Raw genomic sequence first — 26,518 nt, forward strand, 5'->3', positions numbered from 1 at the left:
AAAACCGTCGCCGAAGATGCCTTATAATTAGCCTACAAATAATAATCTCTTTCATGTGCATGGTTTTCCTCACATTCATATTTTTCACATTTGAATTATTTCTTAAGTGTCATTCTGTGAGCATTTTATTTTCTCCAAAACTCCTAAAATAAGCTTTCATTGATAGACTATTATACTCGTTCTTTAAGAAAAATCTCTATGAGGTGAGTGTTTAGAAAGCAATGAATATCTCGGATCATCCATTATTGACGCCCTCTTTTGTACCTCATATAGACTGCTGTGAGCCACTGCTCCCAAATCCCAAAAGGCCACATATTTGTTTTACTTATTCAGTCCATCCAGTATAATAGGTGATTATTCTAACAACGCAAAAAGAGACGCTTCTCTTATTTAGTCACCATGCAGGTGACTAAAGAAAAACAGACAGAAGCACGAAATAAATAAAATTTAGTTGAGGATATATCAAAGTTTAGTCAAATGTTTTATTTGATATTTGTAAAAAAAAATTGCGATAGTGTTTTCAGTTGCTCATTTACGTTTTTGGATTTGTTTTTACTCTAAAAATTCATAAAGCACTTTTAATTGGCGCTCTGAACTTAATTGGCGAGACAGTATTAATTTCGAGCCCTAGAGAGCAGCGGACCTCAGAAACAAGCCAGTGGGAGACAAATTCATACAGCCCCCACGTGACTCGTGTTTTAACATATGAGAGTTCGAAGCAAATATCAATTGATTTTTAAATGGCACTGCATGACAGAGTTAACAGCTTTGATGCTCCGTAAAAAATTGAAATGATTTTATATGTTTAGGCCTATTGTGATGTCCGTGTTAGCTTCACATAGGCTATAAACTTGCTTTATCAAAATTAAAAACATAGTTTTAAAGAATCAAAGTTTGAATAACAAACACTCAAACTTTGTTTGTTCGAACAGCAGGGCTTATTTGCTTGCGGCTTCCTCTTTACATTTAACTGGTTTTGTAGGTCGCACGAAAAAAGCGGTGCAAATGTTTTGGTGAAAAAGTATGGAAATCATAAGGGGCCAAAATACTGAAAATGCTCCGCAATTCTGTCTATAATATATTAAGTTTAATATTTAGTCTCTTTGACATTTTTAATGTCAATTAAAATGAGTATCCTATAGGTTAAATTACAGTAAACAAAGTCATTGAATGCCATGTTTAAATCGAAATCCTTATTTCAAGAAGCTATAAGAAAAGAGCTTGTTAGTTGCTCAAGATAAGACTGTAAAAATTGTCATGGGTTCTTGTTTAATCTTCAAAAAGCTTCTGCACCCTCCAATAAGACAACCTGAGAGTAAGTGTGTTTCCGAGCAGCACAACAGATTAAGGATGGCATTAACTCTGACACATTATCAGCTTGTGTCTTATAAACAAACACCTGGCTTTTTGACAAGATTTCAAGCTACACACACACACACACACACACACACACACACACACACACACACACACACACACACACACACACACACACACACACACAGTGCTGGGAAATGTAACCGCAGGGAATTGTGTAGTTTAACTCAGTGCTGCAAACGAAGAAACTAACAAACATTCTTTAAAAACTGACCTTTGATGGAATGTGTCTCATAGCGATGGCATAGTTGCTATTTTAAGGATGTAATCGATAGTCATTAGCTGGATAGTAATGTTCTTGAAGGGTGACACGGGTTCAGCTCATTGAATAAAGAGATGTCACTGCTGCTTGTCTGAAGCATTCACACGCTTTAAGTTGAGAATTATATGATGGAATTTAACCCTTAATTTTCTAACAATTGACCGATTACTGATGTGTGACATTGTCCAAAAATATTCCTGTTTTTGCGTAAATTCCATCAATTGTTTGTATCACACAGCAGTTTATTAATAAGAAGGTTTGATATGCAATAGAAAACAGCATGGCCCCTGACATATAACTTGTTTGTGCAGTAGGATAAGTGTGGTCAAATTTCTAATTGTGGGAACCTGCATGGGAATCCCTCTACAATAAGCACACTTTTGTCCACTGATCCAAATATTTAGGCTATACCCGCCATCCTTTCCAAAAAAAATGACACACTGGTCCGAGCTGTCCGAAGAGAAACAGGTGCAGCTACTGTTTATGTAGAGTGACAAATATACCAGTGACAATTTGCCACAGGCCTGGCCATCATGATTGGGGTCCATTAAGCTGATCTGAACAGCGATGGTATAGTAGCCAATAGTAATAAGGGTGTATAGACAGATAGACTATTAATAAAAGTACCCACGGCATTGAAGGGCAGGCGTTAATATTAAAGTTTTATTGCACAAATATGAAAAGGCATGTTAAGCTCCCAAATCCTTATGCAAATGAAATCCTGTGTAATACCCTTAATTGAATACATGCATATTAATAATGTGCGCTCTCTGTCTTATACATTAAACATTTCAGTGCGGGATAGCCTGTCTTGCGTGTGCGAAATATTTCGTGAATCTGTCAAATCTAATAAATAAATAAAAAGCGGAAAAGGACAAAATATATAGGCTAGGCTACAAAACAGACTACATAAAACACTTCTAGCTAACCCAACGAAGCGTTTATAGACAGTGTGCGAATTATGAATTAGCACCCCCACCCACCACATCTTTTAGCTAAGGCTTGAATAAGGAAGTCAAGCAAACAAATAGGCTGTATGCGTCAGCAGGTTTTCAAACGTTTCAGAAATGTACGACTACAAGTTAGATTGCACAGCTATTTTCAGCTGTCGCGAAATCAAATCTGGAGTTCGCCAGAGGTAACCATAACAACAGTACACTGTGCACGCGCTTTCCATTAGGCTACTATTATCGCGTGGTGGTGCATAAACATCACAAGTCATTTTGTATCACTTTATGAATTGTATGATAAAATATGCCTATAACATTGTGAAATATTTTAAAAACAACTTTGTTTTGTTAAACATTTTTTTTTAAATAATTTAGGCTACATTTAGCCTATATTTACACCAAATTAGGCTACAATGCGTGAGACAAACCTCGACAGATTATGCCCATAAATTACATTTACATTAAGGCCTACTGCATTTAATGGCTTATTTGTAAAACAATAAAAGCGTAAAAACATTGTAATACATTACAAATTTATCAGACGTTTAAAATTCTCTTTAAAATGTCGAACCTATGAAATATACGCACACGCTTTATTTGTTTTGTCAGACACTGTCTCTGATTTCATAAACCTCTGCTTCATATTCCTCAGTGCTGTTTCAGTCAGATCTAATAACTGGAGCTCGTGTTTAATATGGTTTGTACTCAAACACCAGGGAAACCGAGCGCGTTTTGTCTGCCGCCTTTGTATCTCTCCCCGTGATAATTCTATCCAGCTCTGATCAAACCACAGATATTTCTGTGCTGAGATTTGGGGCTTTCGCCACGAACGAATAGAGCAACACTGCCTATACCGACTCACTCCCGGTGAACGGATCGTTAATCTTTTATCCGTGGAATCTGGGCTGAAAAAAAAAAAAATATAGTAGGCCTATATTTTTTATGAAAGGACACCGTATAAAAATGAGATAAATTAGACAAATAAGTTAAAAGTAAAAGAAATGCATTTTGCACAACTAGACTCAACGCACGAGACATGACTAAAATGGACCATAATGTTGTGATCTGTCGACAATGTCTTGTGTTCGCGTTCTCTCTGCTCTGAATTAAAAGTGGATGGATAGTGCTGTTTCGTGGCCCTTCTTTTAACCTGTTAATGAGTTCAAGGTTTGCCCTTTACCTTCTGTCTGAATCAGATTCTTCCGATGAGGTGTGAGAACGGAAACTGGGGACACAGGACTGATGCTGAGTTCAAGATGGACGAGAGGAACGATTATTTCTGCTGGACTATTGCCCGAGTATTATATTTGCATGTCTCGTGCAAAGCTCTTTTATTTTATTTGAAAAACGGAGACAATTAAATTCAGATTGACTTTTAATTAGAGACACAACAGTAACATTATCTTTCATATTTATAGGCCTACTGATTATTAGGCTATTATTATTAGGCTATTATTAACCTGTATATGCACCCTTTAGTTGAAAAAATAAAATAATGCAGGCGTAATTGATGAAAATCATTTGATACGTGAAAAAATAGACGTGTTGAAGGAGGTCGTCGCTCGAGTGTTTCTGTAGTCCTGTTAATTAGACAGTGCATTATAGGGAGAGATGAGCGTCTCTCTCTCTCTCTCTCTCTCTCTCTCTCTCTCTCTCTCTCTCTCTCTCTCTCTCTCTCTCTCTCTCTCTCTCTCTCTCTCTCTCTCTCTCTCTCTCTGTCTCTCTCTCTCTCTCTCTCTCTCTCTCTCTTTCTCTGCCGACCAAATATTGTTGCGACTGGTTTCCTCATGTTCTGACATCCAGGCTTTAAAAGATTGCATTGACACAGAGCAAGATCAAAGAATAATTTGTCTAAATGAGATTAAGCCGATTCAGAGATAGTAGACCTACACATCAGCTTTATTGGCATTTACTGCTAATAAAAGGGTTTGCACGCATAGCTAAGAGTTCACAGTGAAAGTGTAGATAGCCTAATTATTGCACTTAAAATAGACACTTTGATTGTGTGTATGTAGACTACATCGAAATAAAGCATCTGTCTCTTTCAAATGCGCAGACTAATTAAAAGTGAAAAAGTGAGGTTCTAGTTCATTCCCCAGGTATCGCGATATTTAAGGTGTGTGATTACATACGTCAGCTCGTGAACAGCCGAGGAGCGCGAGATCAACGTCCGTTTTGAGATGTCGCCTCAGAAAGTGAGTCTCAAAAGCCATTATAAACATCCAAACTTCAAAAAGGTAATGTTTTAAACGCTGAGGGCATGGCAACCAAACCAATTAGATGTAGGATATAGTGACCATTCTGCTCGTGCCCATTAACGGATGTCTCATTATACACTCACACCATTTGGAATTGATTATAGATTAGCTCGAGATTGCCACTGCCTTCAACATCTAATATTAACTTGTCAGTCTGAGGCTAAAAAAACTGAGGAAACTGAGGTTTAAGCGGATAGGGTGTACATTAATTAAGAGAGATGGTGAGCATGGACTTCTGGTCTGAATTTCTGAAATATGTAACACCTGTAGTAGATAAACATCCCAATTGAACTAAAGTGGGGTTATGCCCATTCATTAATGGATATGACTAAAGTAAGTCTACTGTGATCTTTAAAAACATCAATAATTACCTGGAGTCTTATTGAATGTTTTGCAACTTAAATATCCTAAAACTCAGACCGCAATATGCTGGACAAAGCCAAGAGAGATGCTTTGAAAACTTTTAAGTTTGTTCTTCCAATCATTATTCATGAGGATAAACATGCACCGAAAGAGCTTTCCAAAGCAACATAAGCTTTTAGCCTGTTCTCTCGGTTTTGTCCCACACTTTTGGAGAACCTCTGGCTCAGTTTAGACCCCGGGGGAAAAAAGAGAACATTTCTTTTGTTTGCCTCCATCCTTTCTCTGACTATTTGTCCCTGTAAGAGCAGTGAGCTTCTTTCCAGCATCTGCGGGCTGGATTAGCCAGAGGAGACGGAGCTTGTATTATATCCTGAAGGGGCTTGTACTGTAAAGGTTCACTACAAGTTCCCTCTCCTTGCTTTTCTCCTCCTAAACATACCGCCGACTTGAATGGGAGGATAACTCTTTGTTAACAGGGCAACTATTAACTCACATGGAGTTAATCAGAGTCAGTGGAATGGTGTATGTATTAACATCTGAATGGGCCATAGTCTCCACTCTGGTCTGCTTTATATGGTGGGTCCTCAAAAGGGACAAGGCTTTGCGCTTTAAATACTTCCTACTTCCCAGTATTGGTTGGCCTGGGAGAGAAAGCTGTGTTTAAAAGTAAACACTTACAAAAAAAAAAACATGCGTGCTAATGTCACTGTTATCCAGATCCAGGATTCTGGATCCGAAGTAGATGAATAGTGTTTGATCTTTGACATCCATAAAATGCTCACATCCAGTCCTAACATGCTGTAAAAAGACTGTGTTTAAGCATTCTGTCTTTAAAATCACAGCAAGTGACTCCATTTACAACTGAGAGGAAATTTGGAGGAGATGGCGAGCAGTTTTGATTTCTTTCAAAAAAAAAAAAAAGGACAGAGCCGTGTTTAATTGCAAAAATATTCCAGAGCATACATGTGCCCGCTCCCTCTCTCTCTCCGACAACAGTGCTAAGCCTTGGCTGGTCAAAGACAATGTGTTCTGTCTTTGTCTGAGCTTTAGGTGCACAGATAGTGTTGACCTCTTCATTCAGACCCCTGGCCCGCCGAACAGGAGGAAACACTAATTAACATCTTACAGCTCTCATTTGTTCTCAACACCACTGGAGAAACAGAGTGTGAAAGCGCCTGTGCGTAGTTTGTGTGTGTGTGTGTGTGGTTACATATAAAGCGAGTAAACAAGTTATGTAGGAAAATGATAGTGACATGCTACGCTCGCTTCTAACGTGAGCATCTTTCTGAAACTTGAGCTCGTTTTGTTATAAATAACTCCACCAACAAAGTGACGTGCTTGATACTAATGATGTCTTTCCAACTTCTGCAGAGAGCATCTCCCAGAAGTTTGACCCTGTCCTGCACAGTTTGGTCTCCTGTAGAAGTTTCAGCTCAGGACGTCATGGAGGATTAGATGAGAATGCTAATGTTGTGTAAATTTCCCAAATGTCTATATGGTATCAGCTCCTCTGTTCTCCTCTGATTAGCTCGGCATGGTCTATTTGCTAAACCGGTGGCCCCGTCCTCTCGAAGGCCTCGCTTATTTGTTCTTGATCATTTTATTGAGTCGCTGGATTGTTGTCGGGGGAAAGTAAAGCTGATGTGGAAACGTAGACTTAGTGGGATTTATCCATGGGAGTGAAAAGGGCCTTTTCTCTGGTTTTGTTGGTTTAAACCTTGTCTTACCACCACCCCACCCCCCCTTCCACCCACCAGCCTAAAAGCTTTTGACATCTTCATCTAGTTCACAGTGGGCAGGCTTTGTTTGCTCTTGTCAGGAGAGCGGATGGGGTTTTGCCCCTGTGAGCCTAGTGGCACAAGCGCAGGACTTTGCCGTGGACGAAAAGGGAAGGGGGTTGGAGGGGGGCGGCTTCTCCGCTCCAGCTCGGGCCAAAAGCGGGGCACTCCCCTCCAACCCCCCTCCTCTTTCAGATCCCCACAATATGGTCATTGTCCGGCGGTGAATAACGTGGCCACTCCGGCGATGTGGGCCGCTTTGACTATGAACCAGATTTCTTTCTTCAGCGTGAAAGAAGTCTAATCCATGTAAATATGGGGATTCTGTAGATAGAGCTTTTGCTGCGGAGAGGAGAGGAGGGGGAGGAGGGGGGGGGGGGGGTGAGAGGGAGGGTCAGCAATTTAACCTTTGACCTGACAAATAAGGAGCATGAAAGTTCCAGAATTGGCAGACAAAAAGAGGCTCCCGCGGCTGATTGAGTTTTCTTTGTGCCGCTCTGCCGTACAAGGCTGACTGACAGATGACATGTTGTGAAGACGAAGACATGCGCGACTGCTGGGCGCATCACTGTACATGCAGCACATGTGCATGAGAGGTGAGGGAACAGCTGACGCCGTTTGTGTTTCTCTCTTTAGAGGATTTTATAGTTTAGGCGTTTGATCGTGGTTTTAAAGTGGATGGCGCAGGGACGATCTGGCCAATGCCAAACCATGAACTCAAGTCAAAAGCCTGTTTTCCGCGTACGCCTGTATCTTGCACACTTAAAACGGTTTTAGTGTTCTTTGAATATAACGTTCCAGAAACCCCCACAAACACACAACACCCAAATGTCACTTGTAAAACATCAAGGGAGTCATAACATAGCTGGTAAAGACACAAAACATTGCTGTTAGCCCCGACGTGTGATATCGCTACGTTTACAATGGTGCATGGAAAAAAACGCCCCCTTTGCATGCAAAATTGAATACATTAAAATACATTTTACTCTAGTGAGCTTAAAATAGTCTCAATATGTTAGTATCATAAATACACTAAAACGTTCATCAATCGTACTAAATTTCCAGTTTGGTTTCAACCTTTCTTTTTTTGAGGCTTTAAAAGAAACTTCACTCAAAAATGTAAATTCTGCCATCCTTCATCATGAAAGAAGATATTTTGGAAAAAACGCTGGTGTCTAAACAACCCTGGACTCCATTGACTTTCATTGTTTGAACAAAATCTGTTTTGCTTCACAGTAGAAATAAAGTCAAACAGGTTTGGAACAACAGGAACGTAAGCAAAGAATGGCAAAATTAAAATTTTGGCATGAACTCTCTCTTTAATATGGGCAAATAATGTGGTTGAAAACACCCAGGTAGTTGTTCATTGAATCTCTGACTAAAATCAGTGTGTGTGTGAGTGTGTCATAGTGACCCCACCTCATCCAGACCTGTTCCTTTCATGACTTCCTTCCTGCTTTTAGGGTTTTATCGTTTCCTCTGGGAGAAGACAGTTTAAGAGGGCTGTCTGATCGGTTCTCGTGTACTAGATCAATCAATTAAGGATCTGTTCTAATGTACCTTAAATATAGATATGTATTTGTTCTGAATGCCATTTTGTGATTGATAAAGCATCATTACAAGCTTGTAATGTAAGTTTGCCGGACAAAGCGCAGAGCTAAGAGTGAATATGTGTGTATCAGTGTGTGTGTTTGTGCATGAGAGAGCGTGTTTGTGAGAGCCTTGATTGGCTTGTATGTTTTCTTTTCCTTTCATGTGTTTTTAGTCTCCAGTGCTTTGTTCCTTTTATAATTACAGCAGTGTTCTCCTCTGAGAGCACTGGTTGCCGCGGTGAGGAGCGCACACACACACACACATGCACACACACCCTCTCTCTCCTGCAAATACCCATTAACGTGTAGAGCGAAAGCTGTCTGTTTATACCTTTTATACAGGGGCACAATTAAAACAGAGCAAGATCAAAAAGATATTGAAGTTTTCTTTTGGGGGGGATATGGTTCAAAAATGCAGATTAAGATATTGACGGCAAGCCTTCTTTTAATCATTAGGGAGATGATGATCGTTAAAGCTACCTCAGCAATTCAGTGCATACACACACATGCTTACACTGCTCCTTTTTTATTTTTTGTCACCTATTGTAATTGCAAAGATAATGCCTGTTTTCATACAGGTTTCCCCCAAACACGTCATTGGACAGACAAACTGACTCGCGCCAATTGTTGCTCGGAGAAATCAATTTTAGAAGTTGTTTTTAGTTGTTCCAGCTCATAAATCTGGGAAACACTGATGAAATTGCACACTTCAGCTTTAAAGATGAACGATAGACCTGGCAGACAGTTACACATGCAATTGGACATTGACATGATCTGCATTTTGTGCTATATCGAACCATAATTGGAAGCCGAAAGTGTTGAAGTTGAAAATATCGAATTAATTAGAAAATGTATAAATGTAGAGCTTCAGACACAGATTACATGTGGGATTGATATCTGTAGGTTCAAGTAAACACATTAGCCCCAACTTTTATCCATTGTTACACTCTAAAAAATGCTGGGTTGTTTCAACCCAAATTTGGGTAAAATATGGACGAACCCAGCCATCGGGTTAACATTTTTAATTAAAAAATGTAACCCAACGGCTGGGTTTGTATGTTTATATTTAGAGTGTATGTTTACAATGATGTGCGAAGAAAAAAATGATACAAAAAAATATGATATTTTGATATCCATTTTACTGTAGTGAACTTGATGAAAATGCTTGATGAAGGTCGTGAGACCGAAACGTTGATAATAAAAAAAAAATTATATTAATTTGCAAGTACCGATGGTGTGCGGGAGTATAAGGATATTTACTGTAGTGAACTTAAAATATTCATACAGGTATAGTTTTACCAATATGCTTGGGTCAAAATGACACCGATTGTGACACAGATCCCATGTGTGATTGGTATCTGCAGGTGGAAGTAAATACGCTTGTCTCAGTGGTTATCTCTGAATGAAATTAGCGCGTGGTTCATGGTAAACTGTGACTGCTGCATCTCTCAGTATGGGTTTTGATGACTGATCCAGACCTCTTTTTTTTATTCTAGGAGTCAGCGGCCTTGCCTTCTCCTCCCGGTGTGACGGGCTGGGGAACCGTCACCGTGGATCTGTTCTCCTTCAATTCACACTCATCTCCTCTGCCTCACGGGTGTGAAATTATAAGCTCCGAGGACTCCCTCATTCACATTTTACAAGACTCCAGGTTATTAGCCAAACAAGGCGTTCATACACTTCCCCGGTGCCACAGTTTTCACAGTCAAGGATTTGGACCTTTATTCTCGATCACCCCCTGTTTTTTCACCTCTCTACCCTCCTCATTTATGTCCGTCTCTCTCGAAGGGCTCACGGACGAGGTGTTACAACAGCCTGATGTGAAATAGGGTTTGACTTGAGTGAAAAATCAGGCTGAGATCATGCCCCCCCCTCTCTTCTCTTTCTGTCCGCTCTCTCCTGCCTCGCACCTTTCATATGCACTTTCATTCAGATCTCTCTCTTTTTTCCAGAACAAGGCAAAATGGTTTTTGCCACATCCATTTGTTCTCGAAAGAGGAGACAAATTACAAATGTGCTCACTAGCCTTTGTACTTGAAATGCCTTTTTCATACGCGGAGAGGAAACTGATGAAAAGCGTCGAGCACATCAAAGTGGTTTGACGGCGGGCCGATTGAAAGGTTTAGAAAGTTTCGCCCTATCGCAGGTCGCCCCACTCTTTCTAGTCCGATTTTAGTTACGGGCTCATTTGAATTAAGCTCGCCCGTCAATTAGCATGACTTTTACCCCAGCTCGCTGGACTTCAAGGGCGCACAACTTTCCTAGCGCCGCGTGTTGTGTGAAAGCCTGGCATGCTGTTTCCTTCCTTTTACCAGCAGCTCGTAGGAAATGGTTAATGGCCTGCGTTTGGCAGGATGGAGGGGGGGAATGGAGAGGTATTTTACGGGGAGCAAAAAAGGGGGGATGTGTGTGTGTGTGTGTGTGTGTGAGGGGGTAACAATGAGGAGGGCAGTATAGGTGACAGGTGAGTCAATCAAAATTAAAACATATGCTGCCCTACCCAAGACCAGATGCTCTGTGTTTGAGACAAAGACAGAGTGAGTTTGTGCGTGTGCGTGTGTGTGTGTGTGTGTGTGTGTGTGTGTGTGTGTGTGTGTGTGTGTGTGTGTGTGTGTGTGTGTGTGTGTGTGTGTGTGTGTGAGAATAGGACAGAGAGTTTTTGTTTCTCAACTAGCTGCGTGGGGGCTGGTTTTGTGGCAGGGAAGGCGGTATATAGAATTAAAACTCGTAAAAACATTGACTGCAGCCTCTGAATCACATTTCCTTCATGACGGAAGACTGAATGTTGCCTTTATGGCGTGTATATTGTTTTTCCTCGTTTAATACCCATGTTGGGTTTGAAAACAAATGTTGACTTAGTGTAACACTCTTTTTTATTATCAGAATATCTTTACACTATAAGATTAAACTTTAAATATTGGTTAAACTAGACAATCTCTGAATCTCAAAACAATTGAGCATATACAACAATATATCAATATTCTGTGAATTCTCTTCATATAATGTTTTAAGGTAGCGCTGTATTGATATTCCATTTTGGTTAAATAGGTTTTAAACCTTTTTAGTATTACATTATTTTGCTATTAAAAGCTGCTAAACATGATTTAAACTTTGTGTTGTACATCATTTCAGTCTGTGCTGTCTGTTTTTGGTAAGCTTACCTTAAACTATAGGTGCGCTTGAAGTGTGTGTTGCATTCATATGCTACACACAGGTGAACGTTGACTAATAGATGGTATAAATTAAAATTTTGAATTTAATACTAATATTTGGGATGAATCATTGATTAAAAAGAAAAAGTGCATGCCATAATATTCCATATTTCTGTTGCTAAAGTAATTTAAAATGCTCAAAGCCTAGTGTTAATGCCACACCTTTGCATTTATTTTTGCTGCCTTGCAAGCACTGCTGTTTCCTCCAGGAAATGCTAATTTAGTTGAAAGCAATATAGCATGCATGGCATTTTTCATTACACAAGTAACCATTTGAAGAATATAAACAAACTATATTTTTTGAAATCGCCTATTTACTGCCCAAATGTCAAAATAGGTATGCTTATAACTTTTCTGTGCGTCTGATTTAAAATTAAGGTAAACACAAGTAAGATAAGTGATGTATGCCAATAAGCTAATTAAATGTTTGAGGGGACCGCGAGAAGACGAGTGGAGGGCTGAGCAGCTGAGATGATGAAGAGTGTGAGAGTTAAACTGAAAGAGCTAAAAGAAAGAAAGGAGACAGAGGGGATTAAGCTGTGAGAGAAAGAAAAGGGAAGGAGAGAGAGAAAAAGTGTCTATTCGTGTGTGTGTGTGTGTGTGTGTGTGTGTGTGTGTGTGTGTGTGTGTGTGTGTGTGTGTGTGTGTGTGTGTGTGTGTGTGTGTGTGTGTGTGTGTGTGTGTGTGTGTGAGAGAGAGAGAGATGTGGTGCACACTGGGAGTTAAGGTCCAACACGACGACTAAGCTCCTCAGGGGGACTTTGGGCAATATCCTGTTAGAGTGGAATGCAAATCTGTGCGATTGTGACCAGGGGCCTGGCACCACAGTTCACATACGCACGCCTGCCTCCCTTTCTCACTGTCCTCCTTATCCCATCAAAAGCCCTTTTTACCTGTCAGGTTTTTTTCTCTTACAAACATTTATAGAAACTGGCATGTTCAGTCCAGGTACTTCCACACACACACACACACACACACACACAAAAAGCCTGCACCAAGGCACCTGATGTAGCGCAGTTTAGTGAGGCCCAAGGGGGGCGCCCGTGGCAAGACTGACCTGAATAGTCTTACAAACAAAAAACTAGCGTCAGGATCTTTAGAGCATCTGCAGAAAAAGGGCCATGCCTTGCTCTTAAAGGGATAGTTCACCCAAAAATGCTGTCATCGTTTACTCACCGTCAAGTTGTTCCAAACCTGTAAGACTTTCTTCTGCTGAACACAAAAGAAGATGTTTTGAAGAATACGGGTGACCAAACAGTTGTTGGATCCCATTGACTTCCATAGTATGGGGGAAAAAATACTATGGAAGTCATTAGAGCCTATCAACTGACTCCAGAACCTTCAAAATATCTTCTATGATAAACAAATATGTGTCATGTTCTTATCCATAATTTGTTCCTATCCCAAGCATCTGATAAGCTTTAAAAATGACCAAAAAAAGGTGTCTAAAATGGTTTTGATCAACGTGACATGGTGCTAACTAACACTTAAAACTACTTACCTCAAGTAGCTAGTTACCTCAAATACGCTAATTTTAGTGTCTTTGTTTATCCCGAGGTTTTCCCGCAGCCTGCCGGATCCAGGCCATATCCAGATCTGACGAAGGACCTTCGCCTGGACCCGATGTCAACGCAGTGCTGAAGTCACAACTAGCCTCTCCCTATGGAGGATCCCTTTACCACTCTACAGATAAAGTGTTGTGGGAAAAATTTTGGTTTCGCGTATCTACCCCGAAGTGATAAAATTCTGTCTAAAAATGTTTAAGGCCAGACAAGTAGTTTGTTAAGGCTTGGTTTGTAGGGAATTACAAACCTGCGCACATATATTCAAACGCGCATAACTATAGAATTAATTCTTAATGCGCACGTGAGCGTCATCAGCATTTCTCACAGGTTCACGTTTAAAGTCTGTGTAGAGAGAACGGTGTCGTCTTAGCGGTCTCTAATTTAATAACTAATGATCGTTGCGACTGAAGTGAATCAATCAAAACTAACTTTAGCTGGAAAATATCTTTATTCAAGAACCGCTATAAAGCCAAAACAATCTCTGTTACCTTAAATTATCCGTTTATCACTGTAAAGCAGCTTTGAAACAATCTACATTGTTAAAAGCGCTATATAAATGAAGATGACTTGACTCAAGCTCCATTTGCAAAATTCATGCCAAGTTGGCCTCTTTTCCCTAGCCATGACTGCGTCCATATTCTCCTCTTTCCTCTTTTTTTCAGCGCACATAAGAAGCCCAATTGCCAAAGTGCGATTCATCTTGCTCTGTTTGTTCACCACTAGCACATGATGACATTTTATTCTTCTATACTAACTTGCGTCTTAGCCTACAAACCAATAGGTATCCTCATCTTACAGTCTACACACAGTACATGTCACACCCAAGTTTATTAGACCCATGTTGTACAGTGTGATCTGTAATGATCTTATTGCTGAACTCACACAGGCATAATACCACTTGAAGAATATAAACCAACTCAGAAGTTGCTAGTAAATGTCACAAATAATTACATGAAGAAATGGAAAGTAACACGTTCAAATTAACAAGAGAACTGAAATGTAAGGTTATTTTTCCACTTTCAAATTTCATGTGCTACGGCATGTTCAGACCTTTTATGGTGCTTTTTTTTTGTCTTTTAGCAACTTGACAGCCCTTGATCAGTCTTTGCTTTTATTGCATGGAAAAGAGCAGCATGAACATCCTTCAGCAATGCTTTGGGGTAAGTGAAAGATTTTTGGCTGAACTAAGTCTTATTTTAATTGCATTTCTGTTGTCTTATTTCACACATTCTGTCATTTTAGTGCAATTAAGGAAAGCTGTTAAAGCTCAGATCTGTTGCGTGGTTTGTGGCTTTTCACTCTGGAGGTGTTTGCTGAGGTCCGTTCCAGACTGGAGTCTGTTTGAGGTAACGAATAAAAAGCCGAGACACTTTCATCTGTGGTTGATATTGTTCAGTCATCTTAGTCATGCTTTCCTCTCCCACGTCTTCATGACTCACGCCGGCTCTTTTTTAGGTCACCCTCTTATTTAAATGACCACCAGGAAGAAGTGGGAACCCGGTGGTTTACATACTGACGTTCATGCACAGGAAACGTTGATGTTTTTTATTAGAAAATACCAAAGGAACCGTCTGGGACGCTCTTCAGAAGAGTTGAGAGGCTCCGTTTCAAAGGGCCTCTCCGCTGGCAAACTCTGATAGGAACTGATCTCAAGTGCATGTTGGGAAACATGTTTGAGTCTAATGGGTTAATTAGCTCCGAGTGTTGCTCTGTCTTCTGAGATTTAGCCTGTCATTGCAGCCAATGTCTTAACATGACTGTTTAAGGGGACTGATCTCTGCTTTAAAGGAATATTCTGGGTTAAATACTTCAGTTCTGTCAACAGCATCTGAGACGTGCTGTTGATTAACATGGACAATCATTTTCACTCGTTCCTCTGTGACACATTTGGAGAACTTGAAGGGCAAAACTTTTTTTGTATTTTTGTCTTGTTTTCCATTTAAAAATAGCTCAAATTCATACATTAAGAATAAGATACATTTACAGTACTTGAGAAGCTAAATGACTGAAAAATTTTAGTCTGTGCTTAAAAAGACTAAATATCCAAAGAAAAATCAACTTAATTTAAAGGGGAAACAATATTTTTCAGTAAAAAAAAAATATTTTTTAGTTTTAAGTAAAACACACTTAAGTTTGACCAAGATTTTAAATCTTAAGTGTTATTGCTTCTAAAGTAAATGTATCTTAAGAATGTTTAGATATTTGTACTGGAAAGTTTTTTTTGCAGTGATTGCACTGGGATATTTAAAAAACAATTCTTGTTATAACATTTACGTGAGTTACAAGAATCAAACTTTTAGACGACTTTCTCATGTCACGCTTTATTAGGGTCCCATTCTCACTATTAACTGCAACTTTTGCCTCAATAAACTCCTAATACCTGCTTATTAATAGTTAGTAAGGTCATTATTAAGTTTAGGTATTGAATCGGATTAAGGGATGCAGAGTATGTCTATATGTTCATGCTGAATAAGGCATTAATATGTGCTTTATAAGTTATAAACAGACAATATTCTAGAAATTTGCATGCTAATAAGCAACTAGTTAATAGTGAGACCCTAAAGTGTTATCCTTTTTCTATGTGGATGAACTTGCATGTGTTATTGATGTACTTGATTTAATGTAAACAGACTTTATGGATAGTTGTCAAGCGTTTATATGTGAACACATGCGATGACTTTAAAACACTGTAGAAGTTATTACTGCAAACGTTTAATTTGTTTTTACAAACTGAGAAACGAGTTGAAATGACTTTTGGTGATCGACAGCACGTCACAGCTGCTGCTCATTGAGCTTTATTGCACTTAACACAGAATATTGCTTTAATGCACATTAACTCCAGATTAGTGGCATGATTTCTTTCTTTACTTTTTCCCTCTGTTTTGTATTTGTTTGCTTTTGTTTCGCATTTGTTTTTAAATTAGTGCTTGTCATGCCGCGGTTAATTGGATTGAGCCGCAGAATCCCAGATTTGGAGCTGTACTCCAAACAGAAGCACTCTTCAGTGTTGACTTGGTAATTCGGTCCAGCTCTGTATGGTTTTGTATGGTCTCTGTTGCAAAACAGCAGCAGCACTCCAGGCCCTCAGCCCCTGAAAGGAAGCCCAGGGCCATGCTGGTTAGTGCAAACTCCCCGAGGATCAGAGCAGGAAGAAAACAAGCCGAGAGAACATCCTCCGGTGTGATTGACACGGCGCTAGCTTGTCAGCTCCAGTCTGCTTGTGTCTAAAGAGATGGCTTAGGAAAATCAGTTGAATGAAAACACACCATGCGCAGTGTTTTGTGAGTGACTTCTACGGTGTTGCTCTGTGTTGCAACCGTGTCTTGTTTCGTGTTTACTTAGTATTTTTTGTCTTGTTTTCCATTGGAAATACAATACAAGTATTGGCACTTGTAATGACACATCAAGGATGTTAAGAAGATAAAAGCAGGTTTAAAACTTGCCAATTTTAAAAAGAGGATAACACAGTGTAGGCAACACCGATTTTTGTCGTTGGTCTCTGTATTGACAGCACTCCAAGTTTACTAAAAATTGAGCTCAATGTTAAAATTGACCGGAGTTCTCCTTTAAAAAGGTCTTAATTCACCCTTACTCAAAGTAAGGCCTTAAAAAGTTCTTAAATCAGAGCAGAAAGTCTTAAATGCTTGAAATGTTGCATGCATTGCAAATAAATAAATAAATTTTAATGAAAATCCATTTTTGTCCTGTTTTACAATAATTGTTTCAGTTTTGCAAAAAAAAAAAAATTACATTTACGGTAGAGGCCATATTGTCATTATAAGTTGTGTTCCCTTCAATTACTTGGTCTTAAAAAGGTCTTTATATTTCGTCTTAAAATTAAAGTTCATAAATCCTGCTGAAACCGTGTACTTGAGAAGCAAAAATTAAAAAATTTGAAAATCACTTAAAAATCAACAAAAACAATTGTTCTTAAAACAAGACAAAATCTCTGTAAGTGGGGTAAGAAAATAAAACGTAATACAAAAGGGATTATTTTTCTTACCTCAATGGCATATTTTTGTCTTGTTTCAAGCATAAACACACTTCAATTTGATCTTTTTTCACTAAACGCTTAATATCATTAAGTCCCCCTGTGGTGAAAATCAAGCTTTTAATGTTGTTTAAATGTCTATCTGGTGTTTTTAATATGTTTTAAAGACAAACCATGTGTAAGTTCATAAGTCGACAGCATTGCTGAGTGTTTTCTGCTTAAAACTGCAGTGAACCAAAGACAGTCTCAAAAACACGGTTTGAATTCGCTGGTGTTTCTGACGTCACAAACTACCTTGTAGTAACCAATCAGATAAACGTGTGATCGTCAACGAGAGGATCTGTGAGTGAGTGGAGGCGGGGCTCATCTGCATATTCATAGAACCGTGTATACTAAATGAGGCAAGGGTGTCGAGTTACATTCAAGCTATTTTAAGGCATGTAGCATTTTTTTTTTCAAGGAAAAACATTTAAATGTCATTTTGGTGGAGATAATTTTTGTCTACAGGGGTACATTAAGTAATTTTGCGTCAAGTAAATACGTCTTGATTCAAGAATTTTTATCTGTACTGGAAAACAAGATACAAATACTGAGTAAATTAAAAAAAAAAAAAAAATTATGCAGTGAAATGCGATGCACTGCGTTGGCCAGCTGCAAGTTTCCGTTTTCACAGTCAGTTTAATAATTTTCTGTTTGAAACTCGAGCTGCTGTCACCCTGCCTTCTTCACTTCATCCTACAGTTTCCACACAGTTCAGAGACGCCAACGGACGACGCTCCCTGTGTACATGTGTTGCTTGGAAACCAGCGCACTGGGACTGTGTAGTGCAACACACAGAGGCACTGGATGCAGTGCGCACAGAAAAACACGCTCAAAGCCCACGTGTGGAGTGGACCGCAATCTCCAGACAGCCAGGAACATTTCCCACAGACTTTAAAAGTTTAGTCAGTGTCTACTGGATCTTTACAGTGCTGGATTTTAACCAGCTATTGTAACACCATGTTTGCAATATTATAAGTAAATGAATTATGTACGCACAAGAATGTAAAGTGATGATGATTAGCATGAATTAAAGTTAATTATTTATTTATTGCAATGATTAAAAAATGCTCACCCTATAAATAAGTGCATTTTGGGAAGACATGGCACAGATTGAAATTAAGTTTATAATGGAGTTATAGGAGAGCTGATTAATTTTGAGATTTGGACAATTCATGTAAAAAAAAATGCACAATTCATATATAGCAATACAAAGTTTCCAAATATTTCCTTACTCAGTATTTCTGTCTTGTTTTCCAGCTCAAATATCTCAACATTTTGAAATCAAGATGCATTGACTTGAGAAGCAAATGACTGAAGATAATTAAGACTTGGTTTATGAAAAACTGAAGTTTATGCTTAAAACAAGAACAAATATCTGCCAGAGTCGTCAGAAAAACAACTTTTGCTTTCCTTTTGAATTAAGATACATTTTTGACCCTATTGGCAGATATGTGTTCTTGTGTTAATCTTAAACTCTTTTTTTTTTTAATTTTTTTTACAAAAAACAGAAAACAAGACTTAATATCTTCAGTCATTTTGCTTCTCATTAAATGTATCTTGATATAAGAATCTTTAGATATTTAGACTGGAAAATAAGGCAAAAATACTAAGATTATATATATATATTTCAGTTTATATAATTATTTATTTATTTATTATTAGTTCATCCATGAGTTTCATGCTCTCAGATAAGATGTTTTCTTGTCAACATGTTTACCTTACGGATTACCTCACATATTGAGTGTCTTGTGAATGTTTTGTGAATCAATTCAACTGAATCATTTAAAAGAACCAACTCAAAAGGAGGATTCATTCACAAATCTGACATAGTGTGTAGTTTGACCTTCCAGCAGTTAGACCTGTAAATTGTGTTGTGTATCTGTAAGAAAGGACACTGAAACAAAGTTCTGTGTACTTGCAGGTTCATCTCATGGATGGATCAGGGATGTCATCTGGTTGTCTCAATTTGTGTAGTTTGGACTTTGGCTGGCTTCACCCCCTCCAGCTCAAAGGATAAAGCCGGATCAAGAACACATCCCTTCTAGTATCCATGGACTTGTAGAAAAAACAGGTATACAGGACTTCCTTCCATCTTGGTGTCCAGTGTAAAAGAAAATATGAGGACGAACTGATAAAGGGGAAAGTTGTGTCGTCATTTTTAAACTTTGACTTCTTATTGCTTTGTTTGTTGTGTGTTTCCCATGGTAACGGAATACACTCCTAGAAAGATTCAATGGGGTTCTAAATAGAACCCTAGAGTTCTTATGTTTATAAGGAGAAATGTCTTCAATGATTGCATTACTTTCGTGTTTAACGGGTTATTTCTTTCTTTCTTTTTTTGTGATAAAGTATGTTTACGGGTTGTTTAATTCATAAAATGTAAAAAAGAATTAAAACAAAGTTAATTAATTAAAACGAAATACATGAAATGATCCCATGATGGCAACACCTAAAAGTTTCTACACTCTTTTAGCCTCTGTTTACACCTGGTATTAAAGGGATAGTTCACTTCCCAGTTTTCTTCTGCTGAACACAAAGGAAGATATTTTGAAGAATGTCAGTAACCAAACAGTTAACTGGTCCCATTGACTTCCATAGTAGGAAAAACAGTTAACTGTTTGGTTACTGACATTTTTCAAAATATCTTCCTTTGTGTTCAGCAGAAGAAAGAAATTCATACAGGTTTGAAACAACTTGAGGGTGAGTATATGATGACAGAATTTTCATTTTAAAGTGAAAGACGGTCTTTTGTGGCTGTTCGAACACATTCGACCACATGAGCGTTTACACTACAAAAGTAATCCGGTCTAATGTGTTTTCGACTACCTCTGGAAGTGGTGGAAAGTGGACAAGCTCAAAACGTTTTAACCCCTGTTTACACCTGTATTTAGAGTCGTCCACTTGTGATCCGGTCCACCAAAACGCATCTTAATACCAGCTGTAAACCAGGCCTCTGATGCTTCCATGAACATCCATGGAATCTTTCCACTCGACTAAAGCTTTTAATAGTGGAAAAAGCTTATTTAGATTATTATAGTTATTAATAGAGGGGTGCAGGTATTATGTCAGAACCCTAGTTCTGACATAAGTCTAGAAAGTCTAATTCGCCGCTGGTTCTTTTGAGATTTTTCAATTTATGAGTAAAATAAAGCCTGTGGTAAACATAACTTGACGATACTTTGGCAAAATAGGCATAAATCAAATCTAGCTTACACATTTACCCAAATTATTCCGGCTAATTGTAGTAATGACGGATCAAACCAGTTTGATCAATAGTGGCAAGACACATTGGTATATAAGGACATCTGACACAATGGGTTGTCCGTCAAGAACCTGGAAACTAAATTCTGAAGACTGTGAAATCACCTTTACCATCATGTAAGTTGCGTGCGCCTAGCAAACCCGCCGTTATAATAGAGATCCGCCATGGAACAAGCGCGCCGACTCTTGAAGGGAATATGAGAGGACGCTCTGATTGGTTTATTTCACGTTACGCCCAAACCACACCTATGAATAATGAAGCGACTTCAGACCAACACATTTTAGATTTGCGTCCGGGATCCGGCCACAAAGTTACTTGCGTTTCACGTTTGCTACTTGCGTTTCAGATCGCTAAAATAGGGCCCCATACCTGCAATTTAATAATCTATTTCCACTACAAAAAAACTTTTTGCGCAATGGAAGGGTTCTTCATGGAACCTTCGATGCCAATAAAGAACCTTTATATCTATGAAGCGCTTGACAGAACCGTTGAAGGTTCTATTATACAGAACCTTTTCTTCTAAGAGCTTCTGTAGCCCCGCCCCTTTTCAGCGCTGCGCTCGTAGTCTTTTGTCTTCCGGGACCGGTTTCACAAAGCTATTTTAGAAAGGTCTATAGTGTTAGACAAGTCTAAAATCTGCTCATAGACTAGTCTAATGCAAGTTAGACTGTTTCACAAAAATAAAGACTGACTGGTCTTAATTTAGACCAAAAAAATTAGACACCTTACTCAAACTGCACTGAGTGGTTGGATGCGCTTACTCGATCCGCCATGTTTTTTGTTTTGAAAAGTGTCTTATTTTACCCAGAATGCATTGCAGTGTAGTCCTACTTAAGATAGTCAAAGTCTTAAGTGCTTTGTGAAACGGTCTGATTTAGATGTCTATCTGAAGTCTGACTATCTACTATATCTAAGCCATAGTCAAAGTCTCTCTTTGTGAAACCGGCCCCCGGTCTGTATTTTCACAGTGATCTTGCGTATTTATGAATGAACTTTATGAATTTTAATGAAGTTTAAAATCTTCCCGGTCTACTGACATTTGTTAAGACATCTGCTTTAAACATTACAATCCTCGTGATAACTTTTGTTAACTTTACAATAAGTTAATCCACTTCACCAGATAATTATTCTTCGACAGCGATGCCGTAGAGATATACAGAGCGACCGCAAAAACGGAAGTTCAAATACAATATTTTTAAAGATGGCTGCGTGCTTGTTTCTCCGGCGCATACGGTCTATACAGTGGGTTTGCTGTTGTTGACTCGTGTATGTGTGTTATAGTATCATGGCTTTCCATTAACTAAAAGCAGAAAGATCCTCCAGGGAGAAAATAGTATTACTCAAAGAGCTTTTTCTTTCAGCAACCCTCTAATTTGTCTCTATTTTTCAAATATCCTAGTTATTTTATTGCGACTATGTAACTGTGCTTTTTGTAATTTCTAAGACAACGTCCATAACTAAATCTCCACTTAGGGCAGGTTCCAGCTCCTTCTCTTAATGGAAGGATGTTCTGTAATCAGACTCACGGAGACGTTTGCCTAATGATGTTTACTTCAAACGGGTTCGAGTGGCTCCGAAATGACTCATAATGATCCTTGGCAGTAAGTTATATTATAGAGGAAATTGAGATTTAAAGAGCCATTTCAGAGAATGGGCTTTCTGTATTAATCACTGACATTGTTAAAGCATAGCTTCCAGTGAAATGAGCTGTCAGTCCTCTACTCCTGAACACTAATGGCAAAACGTGGATGCTGCCGTATGAAGTGTTCAAAGTGTGTTATTCTAAAGAGCTGTTTCCATCACTTACCTTCTCTCATTAAGAGAGTTTAATATGTTTTTGTTTCTTTCATTTATATTTGTGTGTGTGTCTGTGTGTCTGTGTGTGTGTGTGTGTGTGTGTGTGTGTGTGTGTGTGTGTGTGTGTGTGTGTGTGTGTGTGTGTGTGTGTGTGTGTGTGTGTGTGTGTGTGTGTGTGTGTGTGTGTGTGTGTGTGTGTGTGTGTGTGTGTGTGTGTGTGTGTGTGTGTGTGTGTGTGTGTGTGTGTGTGTGTGTGTGTGTGTGTGTGTGTGTGTGTGTGTGTGTGTGTGTGTGTCTTGGAAAGTCGTGGGAGGATAAATTGAAAGTTTTGCAGTGAAGGAAAAGATCTTTGAGGAAGCTTGTTATGGAAACTTAATCTAATATCAGAATTACTATACTGGATAATATCATTTTATTTCTGGTTTTAACATCATCTGTGATTTCGAGGGGCACTGATTTCTATACATTAGTCACATGATAAAGCAAATGTCCACAGGCAAATTCAATTTTTATCCCACTTTGAACATGTCTAAGCAGAACGCTCATTTAAATTGAGTACCTGCATTAACTGAACTTTGCATGTGCTTCTCATGACGCATTGCAACAACAACAAATGACTGCACCGTAGAATTTGTTTCATTACTTTAAATATGTAAATCCTTGAAACAACAGTTATTTTTTTATTTTGCAGCAACACTGAATAAAATATTAAGAGTTGCTTTTATAGTTTGTATCTTGAATATAAGTGTGTTTTTGATTAAGTGCTTTTGTTCCTATTTTGTAAGTCTGCTAAATGCATAAATGTATTTTGTCCTGCAGTTTTGAAGGCTTTCCTCCTTGTTTTAAGTATAAACAAGTTCAACAACAAGTGGGATAAAAAGGCCAAATACACTTATATATATGTACACAATACAGTCTGTGAAAACAAGTCTTAATATTTTATAGAGTCGCTTGTCTTGAACTAAAGATTTTTATGTATTTTAAATGGAAAACAAAACAAAAATACAAAAGAATATGATTTTTTTGCAAGTATGCATTTCTTGCAAAATGTAAAACCTCTAAGTGATTTTATTGAATTATTGCTCACAAGTTTTCCTAAGCATTTTGGTTCCCATTTATATCTATTTATTGCTGTCCGATTCTAATCAGATCAAATGGACAGATGTTAAGGTAACACTTCCATCAGTAATGAACATTAACAAGCGTTACATGTGTTATAGTATTTATTAATCTTTGTTACAATGATTAAAAATAAAACTAATGTTAGTTCATGTTAGCTCAAGTCCATGAAATAATATTAACAGATGTGACTTTTGATTTTAATAAAGTATTAGTAAATGTAGAAATTATTTTTTTTTACGCTTTTTTACACTGGTAGTTCAGGGTAACTAATGCAGTTAACTAATGTTAACAAATGTTTTATTGTAAAGTTTTTCCGAAGTTAAAGGGATAGCATTTTAAGCGAAGATAAAATGATCCCATAATTTACTCGCCCTCAAGCCGTCCAGTATTTGTATATGACATTCTTCTTTCAGCCGAACACAATCAGAGTTATATATTTTTTTTAAAATCCTGGCTCTTCCAAGCTTTATAATGGGAGTGAATGGTACCTTGTTTTTTGAAGCCCAATAAGCGTATCCATCCATCATAAAAGTAATCCATAACTTAGGCGCCAGGGGTTAATAAAGGCCTTCTGAAGCGAAGCCATGCTTCAGTAAGAAAAATATCCATATTCATAAATGTATAAAGTATAATCACTGGCTTCCGGTAACGGCCGTACACAAGTCCGGCGGAAGAGTCTAGTCAAGACACCTTTATTTATATAGCGCTTTTTACAATATAGATTGTTTCAAAGCAGCTTTACTGTGATAACTGTATAGCAGATCTAGAAGAAAATATCTCCACAGTCCAGCTTAAGTAAGTTCAGGGATGGTTCATTTTTGTTGTAAAAAAGTTATTAATCCAGTTAATTGATATATATTTAGCCGCTCTGGAGAAAACAGGGATGTCATTGTTCAGTTCAGTTTTCATATAATGGTGTCGATGCAGGCAGGTCAATAATATTGTTGAATATTAAGTGAGAGTGACCTCTGACCCGCGTGGCATATTGATGAACGCAGAGGATAGAGCAAAACAAAACACCGGTCACGGATTAGAAGTCTAAAACGAGAATATTTAAAGAGAAATGTGGGAGGAGCTTGAGTTTTTTGAGCCCAGCCCTGTTTGTTTTGACCGCTACTCTCATCTTAGCTTACGCTACTCTACATCCTATGTCATGCGTCGGGTCAGAGGTCACTCGTCATGCGTCGGGTCAGAGGTCTTGACTTTGGCCGTTACCAAAAGCCAGTGATTATAGTTTTGTTTATAAAGTTTATAAATTAATATTTTTCTTACAAAAACGCATGGCTTTGCTTCAGAAGGCCTTTATTAATCCACTGGCGCCGTATGGATTACTTTTATGATGGATGGATGCACTTATTGGGCTTCAAAAAACAAGGTACCATTCACTCCCATTATAAAGCTTGGAAGAGCCAGGATATTTTTAATGGAAATCTGATTATGTTTGGCTGAAAAAAGAAAGTCATACACCTACACTATAAAAAAATATTTTCATGATTTGTTATCACAACTTTTTATCTTTTGTCAAATCAACTTCTATAACTAATGTGTGAAGATAACATACTATTTTGAGTTTCTGTTTATTAAACCATTCTTCTTCATTCTATTAACTCAAATTTTTAATTACAACGAACTCAAAATTTTAAGGCAACAAGGTAATTTGCTTTTTTAAGTTTTTTTTTTACAGTGGCAAATCTTTAATACCAAATGTGAAAACAGGACCTTTCTTAAAATCAAAACGTATTGATGCACCCATTCAATCATTTCAAGTTCTTCATGCTCCTGTCTTCCTGCCATTGACTCAAACATGTTTCTAAATGTGTGCCTTGTTTCTTGTTTCCCATCACAGAACTGGAGACCTGGCGCCCCAATCCAGGATTAACACAGCGGTCATTTTTTCAGTGGAATGACTGGTTAAACCCTATGAAATCAGGCAATGAGATTACAGGGCTTGACTTTCCCAAAAGCGCTTACACAGTCTGCTTTAGATTCCCATCTCCATCCCTTTGTCCTGGATGGCCTCAGCCGTCACCGGTGGCCTCGGCTCTTTACCAAACCAGACTCTCACTGTTAAACAGTGGTCTAACATAGAACATGTGTCCTTGTGTTGACAACTGCACTTGACGGAGGCGGAGGCTTGTGGGAACGTGAACGTGAGACGGGGGAATTGAAGTCTCGCAGATCTGTCTCCAGATCTGTCACAAAACCAGGGGCTTTGTTTGGGATTTGGATCTGCTGTTCGGAGATCAGTGCTTGGCTCGCGCTCGTCAGCTGTTGATTATTGACAGTGTCTCGAGGTGTCATCCAAATGAGAGACATCTGTGTAGAGTAGACGAGGGGTTTGATGCAGGTTGACGTGCATGAATATTAATGCGACATGGCCATAAACAATGATGATATGGGTGAGAGAGAATCATCGTGCAGTTTGTCCACTCAGTATTGAAGGGGGAAAAGCCTTGCTCTTGAGACGATCTGTTTAGCTCATCTCTGGTTTTGGCGTCACCACAGAAGACTGTTCAGCCTTGGCACGTCTATCTGTGGAAACTTTGCCAGCGGTGTATCACTCGCTCAGTAGTTTTGTCTTGGTCTCCATTGAAAATCTCAAAAGATGCATTTACTTTCTCTTCTTCTCTTGCTTCCTAATCTAGTTGTGAAATAAACCTTAGGACTATTGTTGGCGATTTGCTTTTCTTCCTTTGCTTCGGATAAAAAGCGTCTGTTAAATGCAAAACCCTTAAATGGCCTTTTGAGTTTTAGATGCTGTGTGTAAAGCTTGGGATATCCTCATTATGGTTTCAGGGCATGTTTTTGACTTTCCTAAAAAAGCACAAAAAAAGACTCATGTCCCATAATTCCAAGGGTTTTCCTTTGTGTGTTAGTCCCAAATAAATGTCGAAGTCTCTCAGTTCGTATGACATCCAGGAGACCATTAAATGTCCTGAATTGAAAT

The 26,518-nt window shown here is 38.5% G+C and overlaps 1 protein-coding gene across 6 annotated transcripts; it reads left to right on the plus strand.

Moving 5' to 3' along the window:
* Positions 1–4,715: 4,715 nt before the first annotated feature.
* On the plus strand, positions 4,716–26,518 carry LOC307012059 (uncharacterized protein). 6 transcript variants are annotated; one of them, XM_079638299.1, is made up of 7 exons: positions 4,735–4,784; positions 10,077–10,231; positions 14,438–14,517; positions 14,600–14,703; positions 18,090–18,287; positions 19,312–19,461; positions 25,418–26,518. In XM_079638299.1, the coding sequence occupies exons 1-5, from the start codon at positions 4,770–4,772 to the stop codon at positions 18,171–18,173; spliced, it is 438 nt and encodes a 145-aa protein (XP_079494425.1). In that variant the 5' UTR covers positions 4,735–4,769; the 3' UTR covers positions 18,174–18,287; positions 19,312–19,461; positions 25,418–26,518. The 6 variants fall into 6 exon arrangements, 4 of the variants coding, with proteins under 4 accessions (XP_079494424.1, XP_079494425.1, XP_079494423.1 ...); XM_079638297.1 differs by having other exon boundaries at positions 4,751–4,826; XR_013800552.1 differs by lacking the exons at positions 4,735–4,784; positions 10,077–10,231 and adding exons at positions 13,466–14,138; positions 14,244–14,356.

The sequence above is a fragment of the Phoxinus phoxinus genome, assembly GCF_949152265.1.
Source record: "Phoxinus phoxinus genome assembly, chromosome: 15".
NCBI lineage: Eukaryota > Metazoa > Chordata > Actinopteri > Cypriniformes > Leuciscidae > Phoxinus > Phoxinus phoxinus.